Source organism: Anopheles merus, chromosome X (assembly GCF_017562075.2).
Source record: "Anopheles merus strain MAF chromosome X, AmerM5.1, whole genome shotgun sequence".
NCBI classification, from domain to species: Eukaryota; Metazoa; Arthropoda; class Insecta; order Diptera; family Culicidae; genus Anopheles; species Anopheles merus.
In genome coordinates this window covers 19,364,136-19,385,991 of record NC_054081.1, presented here as the reverse complement: position 1 = coordinate 19,385,991, position 21,856 = coordinate 19,364,136, and the positions used below count along the sequence as shown (strand labels likewise).

At 46.8% G+C, this 21,856-nt stretch overlaps 2 protein-coding genes across 2 annotated transcripts; both read left to right on the top strand.

Annotated features, from left to right (window-relative positions):
- Positions 1–1,148: 1,148 nt before the first annotated feature.
- LOC121593281 lies at positions 1,149–4,691 on the top strand. The gene is made up of 2 exons (XM_041915517.1): positions 1,149–1,737; positions 3,763–4,691. The coding sequence occupies exons 1-2, from the start codon at positions 1,442–1,444 to the stop codon at positions 3,833–3,835; spliced, it is 369 nt and encodes a 122-aa protein (XP_041771451.1). The 5' UTR covers positions 1,149–1,441; the 3' UTR covers positions 3,836–4,691.
- Positions 4,692–6,312: 1,621 nt separating this feature from the next.
- LOC121592686 (rapamycin-insensitive companion of mTOR) lies at positions 6,313–13,483 on the top strand. Its single transcript, XM_041914356.1, has 6 exons — positions 6,313–7,225; positions 7,683–9,778; positions 9,872–10,060; positions 10,121–11,763; positions 11,829–11,920; positions 12,027–13,483. Exons 1-6 carry the CDS (start codon positions 7,180–7,182, stop codon positions 13,415–13,417), a joined length of 5,457 nt encoding a protein of 1,818 aa, XP_041770290.1. The 5' UTR covers positions 6,313–7,179; the 3' UTR covers positions 13,418–13,483.
- The last annotated feature ends 8,373 nt before the right edge of the window (positions 13,484–21,856 follow it).

The following is a 21,856-nucleotide window of genomic DNA, read 5'->3' as shown; positions in this document are numbered from 1 at the left end:
AGTCATATAATTATTTTTTTATTGTAATGAATTATCAATGAATCTGAACCTTATGAATGATTGCTGAACGTTCATAAAGTTTCGATTATTAGACATTATTAGGCCCGATTATTAAACACAAATTGTAAAGACAAGTTGTCAAAATCGGAAGATTTGTATTATGACATCCGTTTGTGTGGTGTGTTGGAAAAATAAAACTTGACGAAACACAAATTCACAAGCACATTGCCAAGATATGTATTATGAAACACAAACGGAAATCCAAAATACATATAGAATGAGACAGAGCAATACAGCCACCTCTGTCGATTTGTTCGTTGAGTTTGACATTTTTCGTTAAAAATGCCGGCAAAATTTTAATTGTTAACGAAGCATTGACGAAGCCAGGAAAGCGTTACGCAGTGTTTTAAGCCCTGAAATTACTGCTGTATGAAAAGCTAAAAGTAATACTTTTAGGCATACTTTAACGGTTTCTTAACAGGATTGTGCTACTTGGGTCAGCCCTCTACATTACATAGGAGAAGCGTTACATGCCTTGAATATTCTCTTAAGAAACTCTATTTGATTATTAAAGGCTTTAAAAAACTGTTAATAATCAAATAGAGTTTCTTAAGGCTACTTGGGCAGATTTTTATGCACGGGCAATTTATTTGCTCAACATGTTTCACCTGTGTTAAAATGTTATTTTATTGTGCAAAGGAAGCAATTAAACGTGTGTGTTTCAATTGGTTTGTTGTAAAACATTCATGTGTAATATTTGTATATTTGTGTTTGTTTACTTGCGAATGAACTCTTTCATTTCGCTGCTCAGTGCATAGTTTCTAGACCAATAATATTGCTGAAGTTGAAGTGAAGTGATGTAAGTGACACTCCCACGGAAGTGGGAGTGGCTGCTTCTGTGGCCGTGTGGCTTAACCCACCAAACTGACAGTTTTTTAGCTTTGTTTGATGGAACTGGATTTTTAGTACAAGAAATTGTTGGCGTTTTCGGTATCTTGGTTATATGGGAACACATGCATCCACATCTTACAAAAATGTGTTTCACAACAAATGAACTTAAACACACAAGTTTTACAGCTTCCTTTGCACAAATCAACATATTTTGGAGTGATACACGTTGAGTAAATGTACTGAGTACAAAACAAAAACTGACTTTAACAAACATTGAAGTGGCCGCTTCTGTAGATGTGATGTTTAAAGCTACGGCTAGATGATAGCTACTTGTATGCGGCTACAAATGACAGCTACCAATTTCTTTTGTTCTTAATGTCAAATGTAGCTGCGGAATGTAGCTATCGTTTGGGAGCCCAGCTACGCTTGTTTGGTTTGCTGTCATATTACGCTTGTCATCTATGATTGATTTGTGTTTATACTTGTAAAAGATGATTGGTTTGTGCTTTGCTCCATAAGTTTTATTGTTTATTTTAAGAACAACGATAAAATGGATCAAACTCAACTTCTACCAGCTATTGCTTCTGAAGTGGCTACTTTAATGATGCTTCTTATTGAAGAGGAGGAAGAAGAAAATCAACAGGAAATCGAAAGGCGCTGCTGGATGACCGATCTCTTCCTGGAGCGGGAAAGTGTATGGAGCCGGTTGTTTCGGGCAATTGACAGAGAAGGACCAAATGGCCAGCTCAATAGCTTTCTAAGGGTGAATAAGGAAGAATTTTACTATTTGCTCTCACGGATTGGTCCTAGAATGACCAGGGACGTTATAAGTTCCAGGGAAGACACGTAAGTTATAAATAGAAATAGGACCGAACTGATGAGTGTAAATATTCCGACGTGATATATCACATATATCCATCCAAGATGGATTGTATTCGATCCGATATATCCATCTATGATGAATTGTATTTGTTTAATAGGAATATTTCGAAAGTCCCATAGTATTCAATACATCTAATGTATCTTTAACTCTACGACCGGATATTCGGGTAATATTTTAATTTTTATACTGAAATAACTTTTTATTTAAAAGCAGTAACTACTTAATTTTTTCACGTTTCGTTAGGAAATTTTATTCTTAAGAAGGGAACATGATGAACTTATTTAAAAAAAAAAACCTTAATATTTAAATATATTTACTTTTGATACACCTTATCTCTACGACCGGTATAAACGGGTATCCCATTTATTTTGTATGAGAAGTGATACTTTTTAATTTTAAAACTTTCATAACTTATGGTGTGATACTTATTAATAAATTTTAAATTTGCTGTAATGATAAAGGCATTAGCCTTATTAACTTTGATAAAGAAATTAGAATTTTAAAGCTTCATTTAATATTTATAAAATATTTTATTTTACACATGGTACCGGTTATTCCATTGGTTGCCTTCAATATTGCACCATATTAAATTAATTAGTAATTTTATACTTCTTGGACTTTTCTGATGATTTTTATGAAATATGAAAATAAAAGCAGGAATTATTCATAAACAAATATTTTTTAAACCATGTTTTTGTGTTATTTCATCTTTGTTACTAAAAAATCGAACGTTTAAAATGTGTTGCATATTGAAATATGCATTATGTTCTATTTTTCCATCATATTTGCTCTCTTTTAATCATATTTCATTCATAGAAAATAATACCAGCAGAGAGAAAAGTTAGACAAAGTTAGTATATTTCATGAAATTATATAATTACTTACCACACGTATAATTAATAACATTGCTTATGGAACAACTCAAATTTCCGCGTTTGTCGCTTCTCGTGATTTGCAACCAAAATACCCCTTATTATCGTGTAATTTTGCAAGTAGGGTGTTGTTTAACCCACTTTATTAATTATTTGCTATGATTCGGACTGAATATAACAGTTTCAAACCTTTATTATTTGGCAATTTAAAATTGATGTGTGAAATCAGTACAATTTGCTCAAAGAACTGTCAAATTTTGAAAACCGCGTATCTCCGAATCCGCGAATAAGAGGTACCGTGTATCTCGAGGACAGCCTGTACTACGAAACCGGCCTAAACTATCGTCTTGGGGAACCCTAAATGTCTCCACCGAACTGCCCAGTAATCATCACCCAATTTAATATACAAACTGCGAAAGATACGTTTTTAGCAAACAATAGAAAACATTTATATTTTATTAACACAAATTCATGCGTTAAAGGCTAAATCGTACTGTTATGAAGATTATTTCATCAAAATTCTTAATTTTTATTTTTCTTGTACCAAAAGTTCATAGAATTTACTGTCAAAGTAAAACAGCTAACAAATAGGCACTTGGGTAATTAGAAGTAGGCATGATCATTGTGTTCCACTAGTTGATCTTCATAAAATTTTTCAATTTGCTCGTTCATTGTTGTTGTCACAGCATGAATAAGCTTTGCACAGAACTGTGGGTGACTTTGCTCGTAAGTGGCAACTTGTGCTTCTACTAAGCTACCCAAAGCTCTGGCTTTGGAAAAGGACGCTGCAGAAGTAGTAGCTGGGTTTACCAAGGCTTTAACAGTCTCTAAACAATCTGCAATTTGCTGTGATCGTGTTGAACGGTCGAGCTTCCTCTTTTGACCTTTGGAAGGCGTTCGGCCCTGAAGCATACCACTGTCTAAGTCGGAGGTAGCTGTTGAGGCAGCAGTGGAGGTGGAGATAGCTGTAGGGGCAGCAGTGGAGGTGGAGGTATCTGTAGGGGCAGCTGTGGAGGTGGTTGTAGAGCAAGTGTTGGAGGTTGACGCCGTAGGAGTTTTTACCAGATTTGCCTGTAATAATATAGAAAAATTTATTTTAATTTTATTTCGTTTCAGTTACCGTCTAATGCTACAGAATGGCTCAAGATCTCAAAAGTCTTTGAAGAAAAATGGAATTTTCCCCACGTAATAGGGTCCATTGATGGAAAACATGTGACGTTAAAACAGCCGGCAAATACTGGAAGCCAATTTTTCAACTACAAACAAAACTTTAGCATCGTGCTGTTGGGTATAGTGGACGCAAATTGCAACTTTATTTTTGCTGATGTCGGTTGTCAAGAGCGTATCTCAGATGGAGGTGTCTTAGCAAACAGTGCTATATATGAAAGGCTGGAGCGACGGGAGTTAAATATACCTGTTCCTGAAATTTTGCACATTCCCTACAATATCGAGGTGCCATATTTCTTTTTGGGTGATCAAGCCTTTGCATTTAAAGAATATTGCCTTCGACCTTTCAGCGGAATGCATGCAGCAAACTCAATTGAACGTTTGTTCAATTACAGACATTCACGCGCTCGTCGAACAGTTGAAAACGGTTTTGGTATTGATGCAAAGGTGTGGAGAGTTTTGGCAAAACCAATGGAATTGGAACCAGATGTAGCGGAAAAAGTTGTCCTTGCAACAATACATCTGCACAATTTCAAACGCAGACATCTACTTTGTAACTATAATTCAACACTTCTTGCACGCTCTAGAAATACGGCATCTACATCTGAAGAATCTAACGTTGAATCCACTATTTCAATGTTACCTCTTCGACATGTTGCTTTGAGACCGACTAGAGTGTTGCAAAACATGCGATTGCACTTGGCGCGGCATTTGAAATTAAACGATCCACTTCCGTTTTCTCTACCACAGCCTCGTAGAATAACTTAATGTAAAATTCAACCGGCAACCATTACCATTCTACATACACACTTTTTTACTTACACTATTTAGCGTTCGACGCGGAACAACTGTGTCGTGCAGAAACGACATGGCTTCGTAGCCGTACCACACATCCTGCAAGATTTTGCTGGCGCCTAAAAAACAGTATCAAAACACAAATAAAATATTATTTTGAAAACAGCCTGGTTTGTACTCTGTGAATACTAAAAAAGTTTAATAAAAAAGAGAATTTTACTTACCGGAACCCGTTGTTTGGCTTCGTGCGATTTCTTTTTTGGTGCGTCCGTAGGTATTCATAAGGTTTTTCCATTTTTCCTGGGCGTCCTCAGGTTTTTCGTCCAGCGCTGCTCCAATTTCTCGCCAAGCCTGGTGGCGTATTTCGTGGTTTTTATACTGCCGGCCGGAATCCTTCCACAGACATGGATAGGTTCCAACCAGCTGGATCAGGTGCAGTACCTTTTCCGTTGCTTGTATTGGCTAAAAACAAAGAAATTATAGGACTGTAATGATTATTTATTTTCGAGAACAAATAAACTTACGTTTTTTTTTATTTTTATATGATCCAATTATTGCTTCCATGTCGAATTAATCTTTCGATGTATCTTTGACCGGCGTACCAAATATGTCTGCTTGGATGTTCCTAGAAAACTGATAATAATAGCCCCAAATGTGTGCCCAACAAAACAAGATATTTTTTCAATAATTGTGTTTCCAACCTACCTTTACTCGTTTTACCTACCGAGACACACGGTTTATAATTTTAAATTATGTTATAACATTTTCTTTCATATATAATTTAAATTTTTGAAATAATTATGCAATTTAAAAATAAATTTTATTTTTGAATGTCACTTTCCAACACTTCAATGTATGGTATAAACATGAGCGATAACAGATATGTCACTGTGTAGCCGCTCGTAACCCGCATACATCGGGTTACGAGCGGCGACATGCTGACAGTTCTAGAACAAAGGAAATCGGTAGCTGTCATTTGTAGCCGCATACAAGTAGCTATCATCTAGCCGTAGCTTAACCCACCAAACTGACAGTTTTTTTTTTAAATTTGTTCGATGCAACTGGATTTTAGTACAGGAAATTGGTGGCGTTTTCGGTATCTTGGTTATTTGGGGAATGATAAAAAATAAACTATGAGCTGTTAATTGCCTTACTTTTTGACGCTATACAGTGTTGCCAGCAACATTCATAGACTACTTCCGCGATATGTTTCCGAGCAACAATGTTGCGCGCAACAACATTAGGCCGAAAAAACACGGACCGGAATTTCGCGGCCGGGGAATGCCACTTGCTGAATAATGTATGGATATGACAGTTCGGGAAAGTTGCCGTTGACAGTTTGTACATGGGTTTGCCAGCAGGCGGAATTTCGGGGCCACAAAATTCCGGTCCGTGTATTTTCGGCCTAAGGGCGGTGGCAACGCTTTTTCGCATGCGATTTTATTGGACGGCGTCTCAAATTTTTATATGGGATTTGACAGATAACGTCGGACGACGAAATCGCACGTCCGACGTTATCTGTCAAATCCCATATAAATTTCGTCCGATAAAATCGCTTCCGATGAGCGTTGCCACCTCCCTAACATCCTCGATTTTGTCTAATATTTGATCTAGTACATACATAGATCTTGACCTTGCTTCTCATATTGATACACCTTGTTCTGGTCACTCTATAAACAGGAATTGACAGCCATCGGAAAATGTCGCATCTGTTGTAGAGTTCCGCGTAACCACTTGCCAAACAACAAGCGGACCAAGAGGGAGACGAATTAGGCCCCCGTTTTGCCTAGACACAAGCAGTGGTGAAAGCGAAGAAAAGGAAAAGCACTAGTTACGTTCAATCACCACAAAGACGCACATAATATCTTCGACCAGGTGCGCGTGGGAACATAAAAGTGTACATCAAACCCACAACCCAGCACCTCTCGGCCGCTCCATTGCTTCTACCGCTGTTGTATCTACCGCGCCACGCGGGGCTCTGATGTCAGTTCGGACCGGGCACCCCCTACTCCGTTGGTGAGCGTCGGTTATTTTGATTGTGGCCCGTGGAGGTGTGCGTCGGGTGTAAATCTAAGCGTGCGTCTCTGTGTGTGTGTGTGTGTGCGTGCGCGCGTGTGTGTGTGCATATCTTTAGAAAGAACGAATCCTGCAATGCAACCGATCAGGTAGCAGCAACAGTCAACCTTACGTGCGATCGAGAAAAGACTACGCCGTACGGGGGAGGGGGCGCGTCGATCAAAAAGCATCTTGCGTCGCCGACCGTCGGCGGTGGTGTGGCATATAGTGTGCCGGAGGTCGTGACCGAACCGTGAAGTGCGATCCCCGGGGTTGTTTGCCTAGCGAGGCAACCGCCACCAATCGCTGCGCCCATCAACAAAACACATCGTCCATCAGCGCTACGCGAGACGAAAATAAATCCCGAAACGTCCGACCAGGGAGGGGACGCACGGGGACGCGAGGAAGCTTTACATTGGCAGTCCGAGCAATAGCGGGGGCATTGATAGCGAGCGCGTCACGGAAGAGTGGCCCATCTGTGGCATCCTCACAATCACACAAACACACATCCTCAAAATGGCCATGTCCAGCTGGATGATCCGGCGAAGCTTAAGGCAAAAAAGTAAGTGGATTTTTACTACCTCCTTCACACCCCGTTGATAATATCATTACAGGTCCGACTGGTTGAAAGGTCATATGAACACATCCTCCGCGCCCCGCGTGCGCCCCTTGTGCGCAGTATTGGAGTTCAGTGACCAATCGCGAAAACAAAACAAACAGTCAGTACAGGAGGTGTATAGAGACGGCGGTCCGTACGGGGAGGAAAGAATGCTTTCGATCGGAATCCCCCAGCCGCGTGCCCCACTCCTTTCCGTGTTGTATGTCTTTCAACAGTTAGCCTCAGTCTACCAGGATTAAAAATAACCAACCACCTAATTGCATCTCATTCCTGCTTTCGCTGCTCCCTCCACACCCTACCTCATCCGCTGTTCAGCTGTTTTCCAATCGAACGATAAATCTTTTTTTTCTTCATGTGCACTGTGCGCCACTTATCGTTTCCGTTTTTGTTTTTTTTGTAGGTCGCCCCGCACCGGAAGACTGTTACCGACTGGACACGGACAAGTCACTGCGGGAAAATGCGGTCGATATCTATGGCGGGCTCTGTTCGCCTCACACTACCGTGAACAAGCGGCTCAGCTTGTTGAATGGGCTGGCGAAGCTGATCGACCGGTGGAAGCGCGACGCCGGCCTGGACAGTGGTGCCTCGCTCGAGCTGGCGGTCCAGCCGCCGGGCCGGTCGGTCGGGCTGCTCGCGGCCGAGCGGGACGCTTGCCTAGGGTATGCGGTGCAGCAGTGGGTTTGCTGTGTGGCACGCAGTCTCGTTCACCCGCTGCCCCAAATACGGGCTGGTGCGCTGCGTGTGATGCGCCGCCTGCTGCTAGCGCCGAGCGATTTGCGCGAGTTCAATCGGTTACAGCTGCCGCACCTCGTCTGCCGCAGCCTGGACGTGATGCTGCGGAATGGGGAGGAACGGCTGCAGGCGCTAAAGCTGGTGCGTAGGATGCTGGTGGTCGCACCGGAGGAGCTGCAACCGGCCCTCGTGCGCTGCCTGGTCGCACTGTGCGAAAGTGGCGCAGGCGGCATGGCCGGATCCGCAGGACCCGGCGGAGGTGCTGGAGGAGGCGGCGGCGGCGGCGTTCCAGGAGCAGCGGGAGCGGGCGCAGGCGGTGCTCATTCGGGCGTGGGAGGATCTGGTGGAGAGGATCGGCTGCTGCGCTGCTGTCTGGCGACTTTGTGTGAAGTTGGCGTGCTGAATCCGCTACTGCTGATCGAGTGTGGCGGTGTGGGCGTAATTACGCGCAGCGTGCTGGAATGCCACAGCCCGCGCATCGCCGAGAGCCTGTGCGGCGTGCTGCTGTACCTGCTCGAGTGGCCCCAGACGCGCGACATTGCGGGCGTGCGGCTGGATTGCTTCGCCGCACCGTACTGCGATTTTACATACCGCATCGGCATCCTCGACCGGAACAAGGACGCGCGGGATCTGCGCTTCACCTGCAGCCGGTTGGCGCTGCTGTCAGTGCTGCGGTCCTGGGCCGGCACGATCGAGTTCTGCGACCCGCACCGACCGTCCGGGCTGCGCGCCTTCATCGATATCCTCTACCTGAACCAGCTCGAGATCCGAAAGGTGGTGTTGGATTTGCTGTACGAGCTGATCGGGCTGCCCCAGCCGGTGTGGACCGACGAATACTCGGTCGCGATGGCGGCGGTGGACCCAGCCGAGTATCAGGACGCGTGGCGCCTGCACGAGGGCTTCGTCGCGGCAGAAGGCATTGCGATCCTGCCGAGCCTGGCCGGGGCCGTTCCGAACCTGTGCGAAATCCATCTCGCCCTGCTGCTCTACTGCTTTGTCGAGAACGGGCTGCTGAACGCGCTGATCGAGGTCATCGTCTCGAGCGACACGCTCATCTCGGTCCGGGCGACGATACTGCTAGCCCGCATCACCCACCAGCTGCACTGTCTGCTGCCGGCGGAGCTGTGTGCCCGGACGCCTACCGCCACCCTGCCAATGCTGGTGGCCCGCGCCATCGAGGGGAACCATCAGGCGCGGGCGGCCATCACCGCACTGCAGCAGCACCACCTGATGCTGCAGAACCGACCGGCCAGCTGCAGCCTGTACCTCGACTGCATCATCCAGAGCGGCGAGCTGATTAACACCCGCGCGTTTCGGCGCGAACTCGTTGCACCGGTGCGAGTCGCAGGAGGGCAGGGCAGCCCGTTGGGGGTGGGCGGCGTGGCCAGTGCATTCAAGTACGGCACGCTGGATGGGCTGAAGCGGTCGCGGCACGATTCGAGCAGCTCGAGCGGTGGCGGCATCGGCAGCGGCTCGGCCGGTGGCACGTTCGGTGGATTGTTCGGGAACATCTTCCTGAACAGTAGTGGCGGCAGCGGCGGTGGCGGTGCGTACGAGTGGAGCGCCAACTACGACGGTTTTTTGCGGGACGTGTCGCGCACAACCAGCCGCACCGGTTCGATGAAACGGTCGTCCAAGCGCAACATGCTGCAGCAGCTGTGGGCCAGCATTACCGAGGGCGACCGGTTGCTGAAAGAATCGAGGGTGCTCTCGGTGAAGGATGCCAACCTGTGGGACTGGGACATTATCATCACGATACTGCGGGTGTGTGTGTGTGTGTGTGTGTGGTAGCCTAGTATTGGGAGCAAAGCGGCAAGATACGGTTGTTTAATATCGCTTGATGAATGTTCTTTTCAGTCGGACTTGTTGGGCACGAAGCTAGACGAACAGAATACACGCTTTGTGCGCCGGATTGTGGACTACTTCAAGCCGAGCAACAACCGCTTCTCGCACCAAGACTTTGCGCACCTCAACAGCAACCGGCAGATGCCAGCATACGTAACAGCTGGACTGGAGCTGATCGATGCGATGCTTCAATCGACGGAGGTAAGCTCGGAAGGGCTTTGATTGAACCCTTGAATTAACATAACCCCCCTGTGTTTCCAGCTCGAGTACATACGCATCCTGACCGACCTTTTCACCGACATCAGCCGTCAGCTGCTGGCAATTCACGCGAAAAAGTCCGCGCACGAGTGTCTGTTCAGTCCGCTGCACATGACCGGCACGATGTGCCAGCACTACTTCCTGTTCATTGGGCGTATGTGTCGGACGGAGGGCGGTCTTGAGATACTGCGCAACACCGACGTGTTCAAGGAGCTATCCACGATCGTGCTCAAGACGAATCACCTGTGCTACGTGAAACTTATCGTGTCCGGGCTGGACTACAGTCTCGAAGGCGAACCGCGTGTCATCCTGGCGAAGGCGCTGCTGCGGCACCCGTCGCCAAAGGCGCGCCTGTACGCAACGCAGATGCTGCGCGTGCTGCTCCGCGCCCGGCTGCCCAACTTCGAGGTGTGGGGCATACAGCTGATGCTGAAGCTCGTCGCGGCCATGCTCGGGGACGGTCAGGCTCGCTGCGTCCAGACGGCAGCGCTCGAGCTGCTCGAGGAGGCGTGCTACGAGCGGGCCTACTTGGAGGAGCTGGCACACTTCTGGCCCCGGCTGGACAAGCTCGGCCATCGCGGCAAGATGGTGATGATGCGCTTCTACTCGATCCCGCGCGGAATCTTCCATCCCGAGGCACACACGGTGCGCGAGCTCGAGCAGTGGGTCGCGGTGTACAACGAGCAGTACGTGCTGCTGGTCGAGGCGGACACGCACGCCCACCTGACGCAGCATATACGTACGGAGGACGGTACGTACAGCAGGCGGCACGTGGCAAGCGGTTCCCCGGGTGATAATGGGGGCGCTGGCGCCCCGAACCTCGCTCCGCATCTGTACGGGCAGCTGGTGCAAACGAGCAAAGGTTTCTCACAGCTGCTGACGCACGGCCGGCTGCTGGAACTAGCGGAGCGCGTCCGAGCGAGCCAGTGCAGTAACGAGCGCGACTGCCTGCGGCTGAAGGCGGCACTGTGGGCTCTGATGCATGCCTGCACCAGCAAGGAAGCTATCGAGTACTTCACTGAGCACGTACCGTGGCTGCTGGCCCATGTGGTGCAGCTGGTGCGTAGTGCGGACGTGTACTCGATCCGGGCGACCGCACTCGGTGGCCTCTGTCTGGTGGCGAGCACGGCACAGGGTGCCGACGCGCTGCGTACGATGGGCTGGGTTGCGGTGCGGCACGACCGTAACACCCACTGGCCGGTGACGGAGCCGAACTATTGGGAAACGGCGGTGTCAGCATCGAGCGCCAGCAACGAGAGTGACTGCGAGGGCCCCGGGCGACGGCGACACAGCTTCGCCTCGACCGAAGACGACAGCACAGCCAACAGCATGTCCTTTCCGGCCTCCTCCTGTCTTGTCTCGGTGACAGGGGAGCTTTCGCCCATACCGGGTAGCTCACACCCGGGCAGCGTCGAGCGGGAGGTCATAAGTGGGCGCAAGCACCATCGGCATCTGTTCCACGTGAGACGACCCTTGCTCTCCAGCTCGTCTGCGGATATGACCGATCCGGAGGATGTGCAGCAGCTGCTGGATGGTAGTGAGCGGCTGTTTTATTCCTTCCGCACTCCTATGTTTATCGAACCGAGTGAGTCCAGTGCCAAGATTCGCAGTCTCGATCGCAAATACCATCGCCTCAGTTTACAGCAGTAAGTTGAACAGTAGAAGGCGGAACGCACATGGTGATTCATTCGTTTCTTTTAAATCTTTCTAGCTACTCCTTAAGCGAGGATGGACATCCCAGCGTTAAGATGAAATCTTCATTTCACCCCACCAAGTCAAATACGCAAGGACCTTGTTTTATCGGTAAGAGAGTTAAGCTAGAACACGGCACGAACCAATCCAATTGGTGTCCGAACAAAATAAAAACTCCCCTTTCCGTTGTTCTTTTTTTTCATTGCCCTCCTCTCAGGAATTTGTTTCCCGCTAGATATAATGGAGCTGTTCCCAGAGCTAGAGACACGTCGCTCACTAGCGCTCGGATCGCTGGTACAGCTAGATCGCTCTAAAACGCGAACCAAAGAAACGGGCAGATCGATGCAGGTGACAAAGGCGCGGATCAAAACCGATCCAGAGGTGCACGAAGGCATTGTGGTTGATTACGAGTGCGAGACAAAGGGCTTTGCGTCAGCCCATCCGTCGTTCAGTTCGCCCTCGTCTTCCTCCCAACACGATGCGAATCCCCACGATAATACGGAGGACGGTCAGCCGCAGTGGTGGTCGTACGCCATGCACAACCGCTCCCAATGCGTCCGTTGTTGCCGGAGCAAACGTCCGGAGGAGAGCTGGAACCTGGCGGTTGGCGCTATTGACCGACCCCCGTTAGACGAAACGATTGCCAATAACGTGCTGCGGCACGTGCAGCGTATGGCGAACCCAGTGTGGAGCAAACAATCCCGCAGCGTCCTGCTTGATTTAAAACAGTCTCACCCGACCGCCTTCCAGAACGTTTGCCTGTACTCGGAGGTGTGCCGGCTGCTCGGCTGCAACACGTATCGGCTTGGTTCGCGCCGCTTCCTGCAGGAGCTGTTCCTGGATCTCGACTTTTTAGGGACCGGCAATCAATCAACGCCCGATGGCGCAACGAGCAAACAGCAGCACCAACAGCAGCCACAACTCATGTTAGCCGCAACCACTGCCAAAGCACTCAACACCCCGCTCCAGATCCAAACGCAGAATCTCCCACCGTCGGCGGTGCCGGGCAAGGGGCCGCCGCTCGCCGGTGGCGTCGCCTTTCTTCTTCGCTCACCACCACTCGCCAGTGTGCACGAGGCGAGCGTAGAAAATCTGGACGAAATGTCGTCCACGCCGAAGCTGCCAAAGGCACGGACTACGATTGTTGTGCCCGAGCCACCCCCGGCCGAAGAAGAAGTCACCATGCGCTTATGTGAACCCACCACCGTTTCCTCCGCGTCTACCACGCTCCCGCCTACCGTTGCCCATCGACCACGTTCAATTGGAGCACAAAGCTGCAGCGCTGGTGCGACGGCCAGTACGCGACCCCGGTTCAACACGCTCGAACTGGACCTAAGCTGCTCACGAAACAAATTTCCAATACGGGACCGAAGCAAGAAACACGACTTCTCGCCGACGACGCCGACTGGGACGCACACTGCATCGACTTTACCCTTGTCCGCCAGCAGTTCGTCAGCCTCGTTCATCAGCACTGGCAGTGTGTCCGCCGTGACCAGCCCGACGCAGGCATTACCGGGCGCATCGGCCACCTTCGGTAATCTGTTCTGCGAGCAGCGGTTACGGCTCAAGTCGTCCAAATCGGAGGCAACCCTCATGAAGAACAAGTAAAAATGTAAAGGAGAGAAAGAGAAAGAGAAAGAGAAAGAGAAAGAGAAAGAGAAAGAGAAAGAGAAAGAGAAAGAGAAAGAGAAAGAGAAAGAGAAAGAGAAAGAGAAAGAGAAAAGAAAGAGAAAGAGAAAGAGAAAGAGAAAGAGAAAGAGAAAGAGAAAGAGAAAGAGAAAGAGAAAGAGAAAGAGAAAGAGAAGAGAAAAGAGAAGAGAAGAGAAAGAGAAAGAGAAAGAGAAAGAGAAAGAGAAAGAGAAAGAGAAAGAGAAAGAGAAAGAGAAAGAGAAATAGTGAGAAGAAGAGTGATCGAACGAGAGAGATAAAGGGATAGAGTAAGAGAGAGAGAGAAAGAGAGAGAGAGATGAAACTCTGTCTCAATTGTCTAGTCAGGAGCCTTGGATAGCTAGATAGAGGCACTTTGAAATGTTCGAGTAAATTTACTAGATTTGGTTATTTTTTAAATAAACATTACATACTATTCTATACCAAGGCCACGATCGCTATCACATAACAAACAAAATTGAGGGACCAGATCATTCCATTGAAGTTGGAGCAATTCCAAAGTTGCTTTAACTGTTCGTAACACGCTCAACACATGCTATCTGCACAATACCTCCCTCCCCCACGTGCGCGCTTATTTAATCTGCGATACATCGTATTGCATGCATTCCTATTGGACCTATTAATACTACTGCGAGTACAACAACGGGTTATCTCCAAGAATCGGGAGCATGTCGATTTTCTGTACGAAGTCGATGCTGTTGTATTGTATTTAAACAGCAGTATGAAATTTGCAAGAGCCGGTTTCGTAGTACAGTCGTCAACTCGTACGACTTAACAACATGCCCGTCATTGGTTCAAGCCCCAAATAGACCATGCCGCCATAAGTAAGTCCTACTATCCTGCTATGAGGGGTAATCCAAAAGTCACTGAAAAGCCAACCCCACAAGTGGTACAGGCAGGTCATGACCGACAACGGTTGTTGAGCCAAAAGAAGAAGAAAAAATTTGCTAGGAGTGTTGTAGATTTTTTGTGGTAGCTGTTTTTGGCAAGTACATTAGTTTCAGTTCGTTTCCTTTACTTTGCCATCTAACGAGTGTCTACATATGTTTATATTTTTCCCATGTGGACTAAAATCTACGCCGCCGGAGCGTAAAAATTGCACATGTGTACTGTGCATCACGTTGTCGATAGCAATAAGTTGGGATGGCGAGAAATCGATACCGTCGACAACAAATGCATTGTGGTTGATGCTGTAATTTGAACTAATATCCAACCGTTTTGTTTTTAAGTCTGTGTGTCTCTCTCTCTCTCTCTCTCTCTCTCTCTCTCTCTCTCTCTCTCTCTCTCTCTCTCTCTCTCTCTCTCTCTCTCTCTCTCTCTCTCTCTCTCTCTCTCTCTCTCTCTCTCTGGCCTGCTCACGATGGAGCACGTCTTTGTCTTTGCCAAAGATGGTCTGGAGGATACGTCGCTTGAACACGCTCATAACGTTTGCATCCTCTGCTCGGATGGTTCAAGACTCGTGTTCATAGAAGACCACCGGGTGTCAATGTCAATGCGATATATCTCACAGTTGTTGTTGTCCGAAGTAACGACCGTCCCAAGATAACAAAACTCCTTTATTACCTCGAGATTGTCGCCGTCAACTAATACACTGCTTCCCAGATGGTCTGAGCGAAGCAGGACTTCGTTTTCGTTGCATTGATTTTTAATTCAGCAGCTGGCGCTGCTGAGGCTGCGTTCCCACAACATCTCCCTTCTTTTAATACAGCAGGTACGGGTCGAACCAACGCGGTGCTTTTCTATCTCTAAAAGACCGGCGTGGTTGTGTACCGGCTGTGCTCCTCGATGCGACTCTTCAAGGATGCAATCACGTTCAGGAGGTGGTGATGCTGATGATTGGGACACGGTCCTGTAAGATGATGATTCAGCGGACGGCGGTGATAGGTTACACGGAATTGAATCGGACGGTGGCGTCAACGACGATGACGATGAAGACGATGAGGACGATGATGACGATGAATCAGCCCAAGAAACATTTCCTATAGCTTTTACACTTAAACATGTCTAAAGAATGCTTTACTATGAGTGTACTAAGCCTTATTGTTTTAAAATGTATTTTGCTTTACAGTCTTTGAAGTTGTTAAAACTTTAAAACGTTCTGAAAGCGATTATAAGACTGTCTGTTAAAACTATAATAGAAGCCACATAGTTTTAACATGTCTTTTATAGATGCTTAACAGTCTTTAAGTTGTTAAACCTTTAAAATGTTCTGAAACCTATTATAAGACTGTCTTATAAGACTTATAAGATGGTTGGCTTAAACCATCCAGTAAACGTATTCTAAAGCATGTTTTAAGACACGTTATTTGAGACTGGGACATCAAGATCAACTGATCTTATTAAATGGTTATTAATTCTTGAATGAAGGGAACTTGGAACAAACTATACAGGCTGTATCTCAGATACGCTATTATCGCAAATCGCGAAGAAGCGGTTTTCAGCCATTATATATTTAAGTTTCTTTTCCTTTTGCTTGCAGTGAGGGGTTATTATTCAAATTCTAAACATTTTTTTGTTTTTTAATCATGTTGCTATTAACTGATATTGTATCAAATCAATAAAATTTGTTCAAAGAACTGTCAAATTCAGAAACCCATGATTGTGTAAATTTGCATATACCAGGATCCGCGTATCTCGGACACTACCTGTACGTGGAGAGTGTTAAAACTTGTTAGTCTTGCACAAGCGCTTACTAAAGCTATGTGCTGTTTAAAACTATCTTAGCCACACATACAGCACTACAAATCGACTGAACTTGTGATCAGGAAAGTCCTCTTTATCTTAAGCCAATTGAATCCATTTTAATGCATAAGATTGTTGATTTGTGTACCCAAAACGTGTCAGCAATGTTGATGTGTAGATAAACCCATTCATAATTTACAAGACAAATAGAAAAAATGGCATTTTTTTAAACGTTTTTCCGTCATGTTTATCATGCCACAGCCTTGAATAAGCTTTTTGTGCAAATTGAGGGCGTTTCAATGAAAACTATATTTTAAAATAATTTATTTTTAAACTAAAAAGTTGATTATAATTGATATTTTTTAAATTATTATAATGTATTTCAACAGTGAAATTTTCTTGGCGTGGATTTCTGCTTATACGCGAGCGATTTCAGAATCAGAAAAAATATTAAGGCAACATATTCTTCTTCTTCTTGTTTGGCTCAACAACCGATGTCGGTCAAGGCCTGCCAACCCACTTGTGGGGTTGGCTTTCAGTGACTTATTGATTTCCCCCCCCATAGCAGGATAGTCAGTCCTACGTATGGCGGCACGGTCTATTTGGGGCTTGAACCCATGACGGGCAAAAGGCAACATATTAATTCAAAAATAATTCTTCACCATTATTATGACTTCACAATCATTACTTCATTGCCGTCTTAAGAACATATCCATAGCAATAAGCTGTAATTTTGATAATTTATTTACGCCTCACATCTCAATGGTCTAGAATTGGTTTTAACAAGTAGTCTTAACAGAATTCTGTAGATGGGCCCTATCAGTCTGAAGAGAGTTTTATTATAGTCTTGTTAGGTCATACAAGACATTCAAATGAAAAAGGGAGGCTTAATGGAATAACCGTAACAACAAAGTTAAAACTATGATAAGATTTAAAATGTTACTTGGGAGGTGACGACGACGGAGGCGTAAGGTTCCACTCATCCAAGAGAATATGTAGCGACAAAAGGTGTTGATCACGCTTACTGGCATGCTGGTTAGAAGGGACCCGACGACGTAGTTGGTTGGTATGGCTTCGTATAATCTTATGGTCCTCAGTCATAACACGGTGCTATATTCTATACCGCAATTTTCTTCCTGGCTTCCATTTCCATCCGTTTTACGAGGAAATCTTTGCGAAGACTAGATCATTTGGGACGAAATTGCGGCGTTACTCATCGTTATTGGTTTCTTGCGGTTTAGGCACAGGGCGTATAAGCTCTAAACAAGTGCGAATTTGTCGTCCGAACATGACTGTCGCTGGCGCTTCTTTATTTGGCACTTCAGGATTTGACGTGGAGCGATATGTTTGTAAAAACATGTCAAGTGCATCTTCTATTGCAGTTCCATCGCTCGTGATTTTGGTTCTGGCGCGCTTGAATGTATCCACGAAGCGTTCCGCTTGCCCGTTAGACTGAGGGTGGAACGGGGCGGATGTGAGGTGCTCTATGCCGTTACAAATACAAAAATCCTCAAATTCGGAACTGATGAATCGGCGACCATTATCGCTAACAAGGGTTACTGGCATACCGTATCGCGCAAACATGGTATTAAGGATTCGTGGAGGGGTTGGGGGGTAGGTTGGGGGGTGCAAATCAGTCGCCAGCCTCGGGGCCCCATCGGCCATCCTCCCGGGGGCCCTTGTCGCTAGTACTCCTTGTCCTTACGGCATACTACTGAATGGCGATCTACGGGGCCCCTAAATCGGCGGGGCCAAAGGCAACCGCCTAGTCCGCCTACCATTAGATCCGCCACTGAATGGGATCGGTTTTAGTAGCCGTTGCGACATCCGTTGCATTTAATGCAACTAAACTCAATGAGTTAACGACGACTGATCGTCCTCCTACAGGCCGATGCTAGCAATCACGTAGTCCTCCTCTAACTTTCCGTGATTTCGAATCAGTCGCGAAAGGATGTCGGCGATCCCAAAATTGTCGGTCGATACGTAATTGATGTCGAAATCATACAGCTGTAAGGTGAGCGCGAATCTCTGCAAGCGATTAGCGGTGTGAACGGGGATGCCTTTCTTGCTGCCGAAAATTCTCAAAAGTGGCTTATGGTCCGTTTGTAGAATAAAATGCCGTCCAAATATAAAATTATGGATTTTCGTCACAGCAAAGATAATTGCCAAGCCTTCCCGATCTATCTGGCTGTAGTTTTTCTCTGCCTTTGTAAGTGCACGGGACGCATGCTGCACAACTTTAAAAGTAAAACTTGTGACCGATTGTTGCGCCTAATCCGACGGATGACGCGTCCGCGGATACAACGATCTCACGCCTTGGATCGTAGTGCGTCAGGAGCAGTTCCGATGAAAGGATACTTTTGAACTGCTCGAAGGCTTTTTGGCATTCAGGGTACCACTTAAACGAACTACCTTCTTTCAGTAAGTTGCCCAACGGGTAGCGAAGCTTGCGCATGTTCGGGATGAATCTTCCGTAATAGTTAACGGCGCCAAGAAAGGAACCACTAACGTCGGTTGGCGCTGAAAGATTCTTTATCGCTGCTATTTTGGCTGGGTCTGGACGAATGCCGTGGTAATCGAGGATGTGACCAAGGTAGCGAACTTGGCGTTTGTTGAATGAACATTTCTTCGGGCGGATGGTGAAACCATACTCCTGAATGCGTCTCAGGGTTTCGTTTAGTACGTCGTCGTGTTCCCGTTGTGTTCGTCCACCAACGATAACGTCGTCCATGTAACTCGCGACACGTTCCATTCCAGCAAGCATTTGGTCCATAAGCTGCTGAAATGCGCCTGGTGCTACTTTAATCCCTGGTGCTACCGATTATACAGGTACAACCCTTTATGCGTGTTTATGGTGAGCAAGCGGCGACTTTGCTCGGCAATGGGGACCTGTAAGAAAGCATCAGATAAGTCAATTTGGCTAAAAATTGTCGAGTTACCCAGTTTGGTGTAGATGTCCTGTGGCAGTGGCAGCGGATAGTCATGGGGGTGGAGTGATGCGTCCCGTCGAATAGTCTCCGCACAGTCTTAGTTGTCCATTCGACTTGCGTACCACTACAATCGGTGCTGCCCACTCGGAGTGCTGGACTGGTGTGATGATGTTGAGCCGCTCCAGTCTATCAAGTTCGGCGTCCACTGCATCGCGCATGGCATAAGCTACGGGACGTTTTGCGCAGAAAACTGGACTGCAATTCGGCTTCAGGTGTAGTGTAACCTCAGCTTTCGCACAAAAACCCATCGTTGATTTAAACTTACTTACTTACTTATCCGGCACTACAACCGCTTTGCGGTCTTGGCCTGCCTCAGGAGTGTCCGAAACCGCTCACGGTCTCGCGCCTTCGTCTGCCAGTCCGTTATCCCGGCCTTAATGGCGGACGCCTCCACGCCATCTTGCCACCTCAATTTGGGCCTACCACGCCTCCTCTGTCCTTGTGGACGGCCTAAAAAGACTTTACGGGCTGGGTCGTCCGTTTCCATGCGTATAACATGGCCAGCCCACCGGAGCCTGGCGAGCTTTATACGCTGTACGACAGTGAGGTCGCCGTACATCTCGTATAGCTCGTCATTATAGCGGCTCCTCCATTGTCCTTCCACACATACGGGGCCAAGTATCCTTCTGAGCATCTTCCTCTCGAACGCGTTGATTTAAACAGGCCGGGAAAATTTCGAACGATTCCTTCCGGAGTAGTAGCTGTGCTGGTAACATTGTTACACAGCTGGTCTATAGGCACAGACCATAAGGAGAAAGCTTCAGCAAGGTCGATTCCCAGCAAGGCCAATTCTCCTTTTGCCACGAAAATTACAGCTTGCTTCTCCTGCCGGTTGATTCCAACCGTTGCTCGAAATTCGCCATCCATTTCGAGTTTGTCACCAGATGCCGATTTTGCGATTACAGATGATGGGACTAATTGCGGGCTACCGATGCGTTTCTAAAGCCGACGACTAATCACGGTGATGTCCGATGCTGTATCCAGGTAGAACCGAATTTGTGAACCGTTGATCGAACACGATAAAAATTTCCTCCGATGATGTAGGCTGTTCACCGACATTCACGGTGACACTTTGCATATTGCCTCGTTTACGAAAAGTCTTCTTTCGACAGGGCTGCTTCTTGGTACGTTGCTGCTTACAGAAACCTTCGCGATAGCCGACCGATCTGCATTATGTGCATGTGTGCGTCTTGTAAGTGCACTCGCGAGTCCAATACAGGGATCCACATAACCAGCATGGTCGACTAGGTTTATCTGTACGCTGTTCGTTGGTGTAATGAGACGGGCCTGTGTTGGTGCGCTGATTCCGATTTGCGTTACGTTGAACGGAAAATACTTGTTCACTGCGGTCACGTTCAATCATCGCACTATTCTGACGCAAATTCGTCATACGCTGACACTCTGCAGAAAGTTGGTCAAGGGTTACATCCTGGTTCTCCTCGATGCGATGTAAAAGACGTGTAAAAGACTGCTCTTTCGTTAGCCTTCCCAGCTCAAAATCGACGATGCCACGATTGACCCGGCACGCGAAAGTGATAAAATCCTCGGTGCGAAGTTTGGTTAGCTTCAAACACTTGTATCGTCGATGAAGCAAGGATTCTTTCGTGCCTAATAAGCTGGTCAATTTAGCAACTGTTTCCTGCAAACCGTAATCATGGATGCTTTGGCAATATGTAGCTGGTGTAACGGTCGTGTTCAGAGGTTCCCAACTTTCTCATCAATAAACGCACTTTTGCCTCGTCTTTCATGCGTGTAGCGGCTTTCAGGGAAAGATCCTCGTATCTCGTGTACCATGCAGCGAAAGTTGAACCATTTTCTTCGTCATACCTGAATTCCTTAATGTGATCGCATAAGGAATCGAGTATTTACTCATGGGGCGTTTGTTCGATAGGCGCTTTCGTTTCCTGCATTAATTGCAACAAAATTTGCTGCTGTTGCATTAGATGCAAAATTTGTGCCGTTGCAGAATTATCACTTTCCGGAACATTCTGTACTGACGATGCAGAAATTGGTGGGACCGAACCATTTTGCTGTACGAACTGGGTCAGTGGCACTTGGGGACGTTGACCTGTATCTTGCGGTGCGTGCACTGTAACCGGGCCATCACGTTTTGTCAACCTTGCGATGATCGACGTTCATCTTCTTCTTGGCTCATCCTGCGGCGTTTCCTTGTCGGTGGAATTGCTTTGCACTACGCGAAATTCACTTCCGATAAAAATTAGTCACAAACTTTACAAATCCTCGTAGCCAACTGTTGTGGTTCTTACACTTGATTTAAAACCTAATAGAAAACACGTTAAATTACACATAGGACGATACACGAATACCGGTGTATGGGTGTGCAACCGTTCGTTGCCCTTGAGCGCTCGGTATCAACTCTCGGGGCGGCTCCGGTCCTTGTTGGCCAATACGGGAACACTCAGGCACTCAACACGATCGTGCTTCAATAGTCGACAGGCGAATGTCGACGTCGAGCAGCTGGCGCTGCTGAGGCTGCGTTCCCACAACAACACTATTTGTGGGACCATTCTTTTTCCATATAATTTTTATGAATAGAGAAATAATTAGTTCCAGAACCGCTACAGAAAAAACAACTTAATACTAATAATATATACAATTTCAAAGAATGTAATTCAATTGCTTCGCTGTTGAATGTTTCTCAACAGACTTATCTTCCAAAATTAGCCAGTTTATTCACAATTGAAAA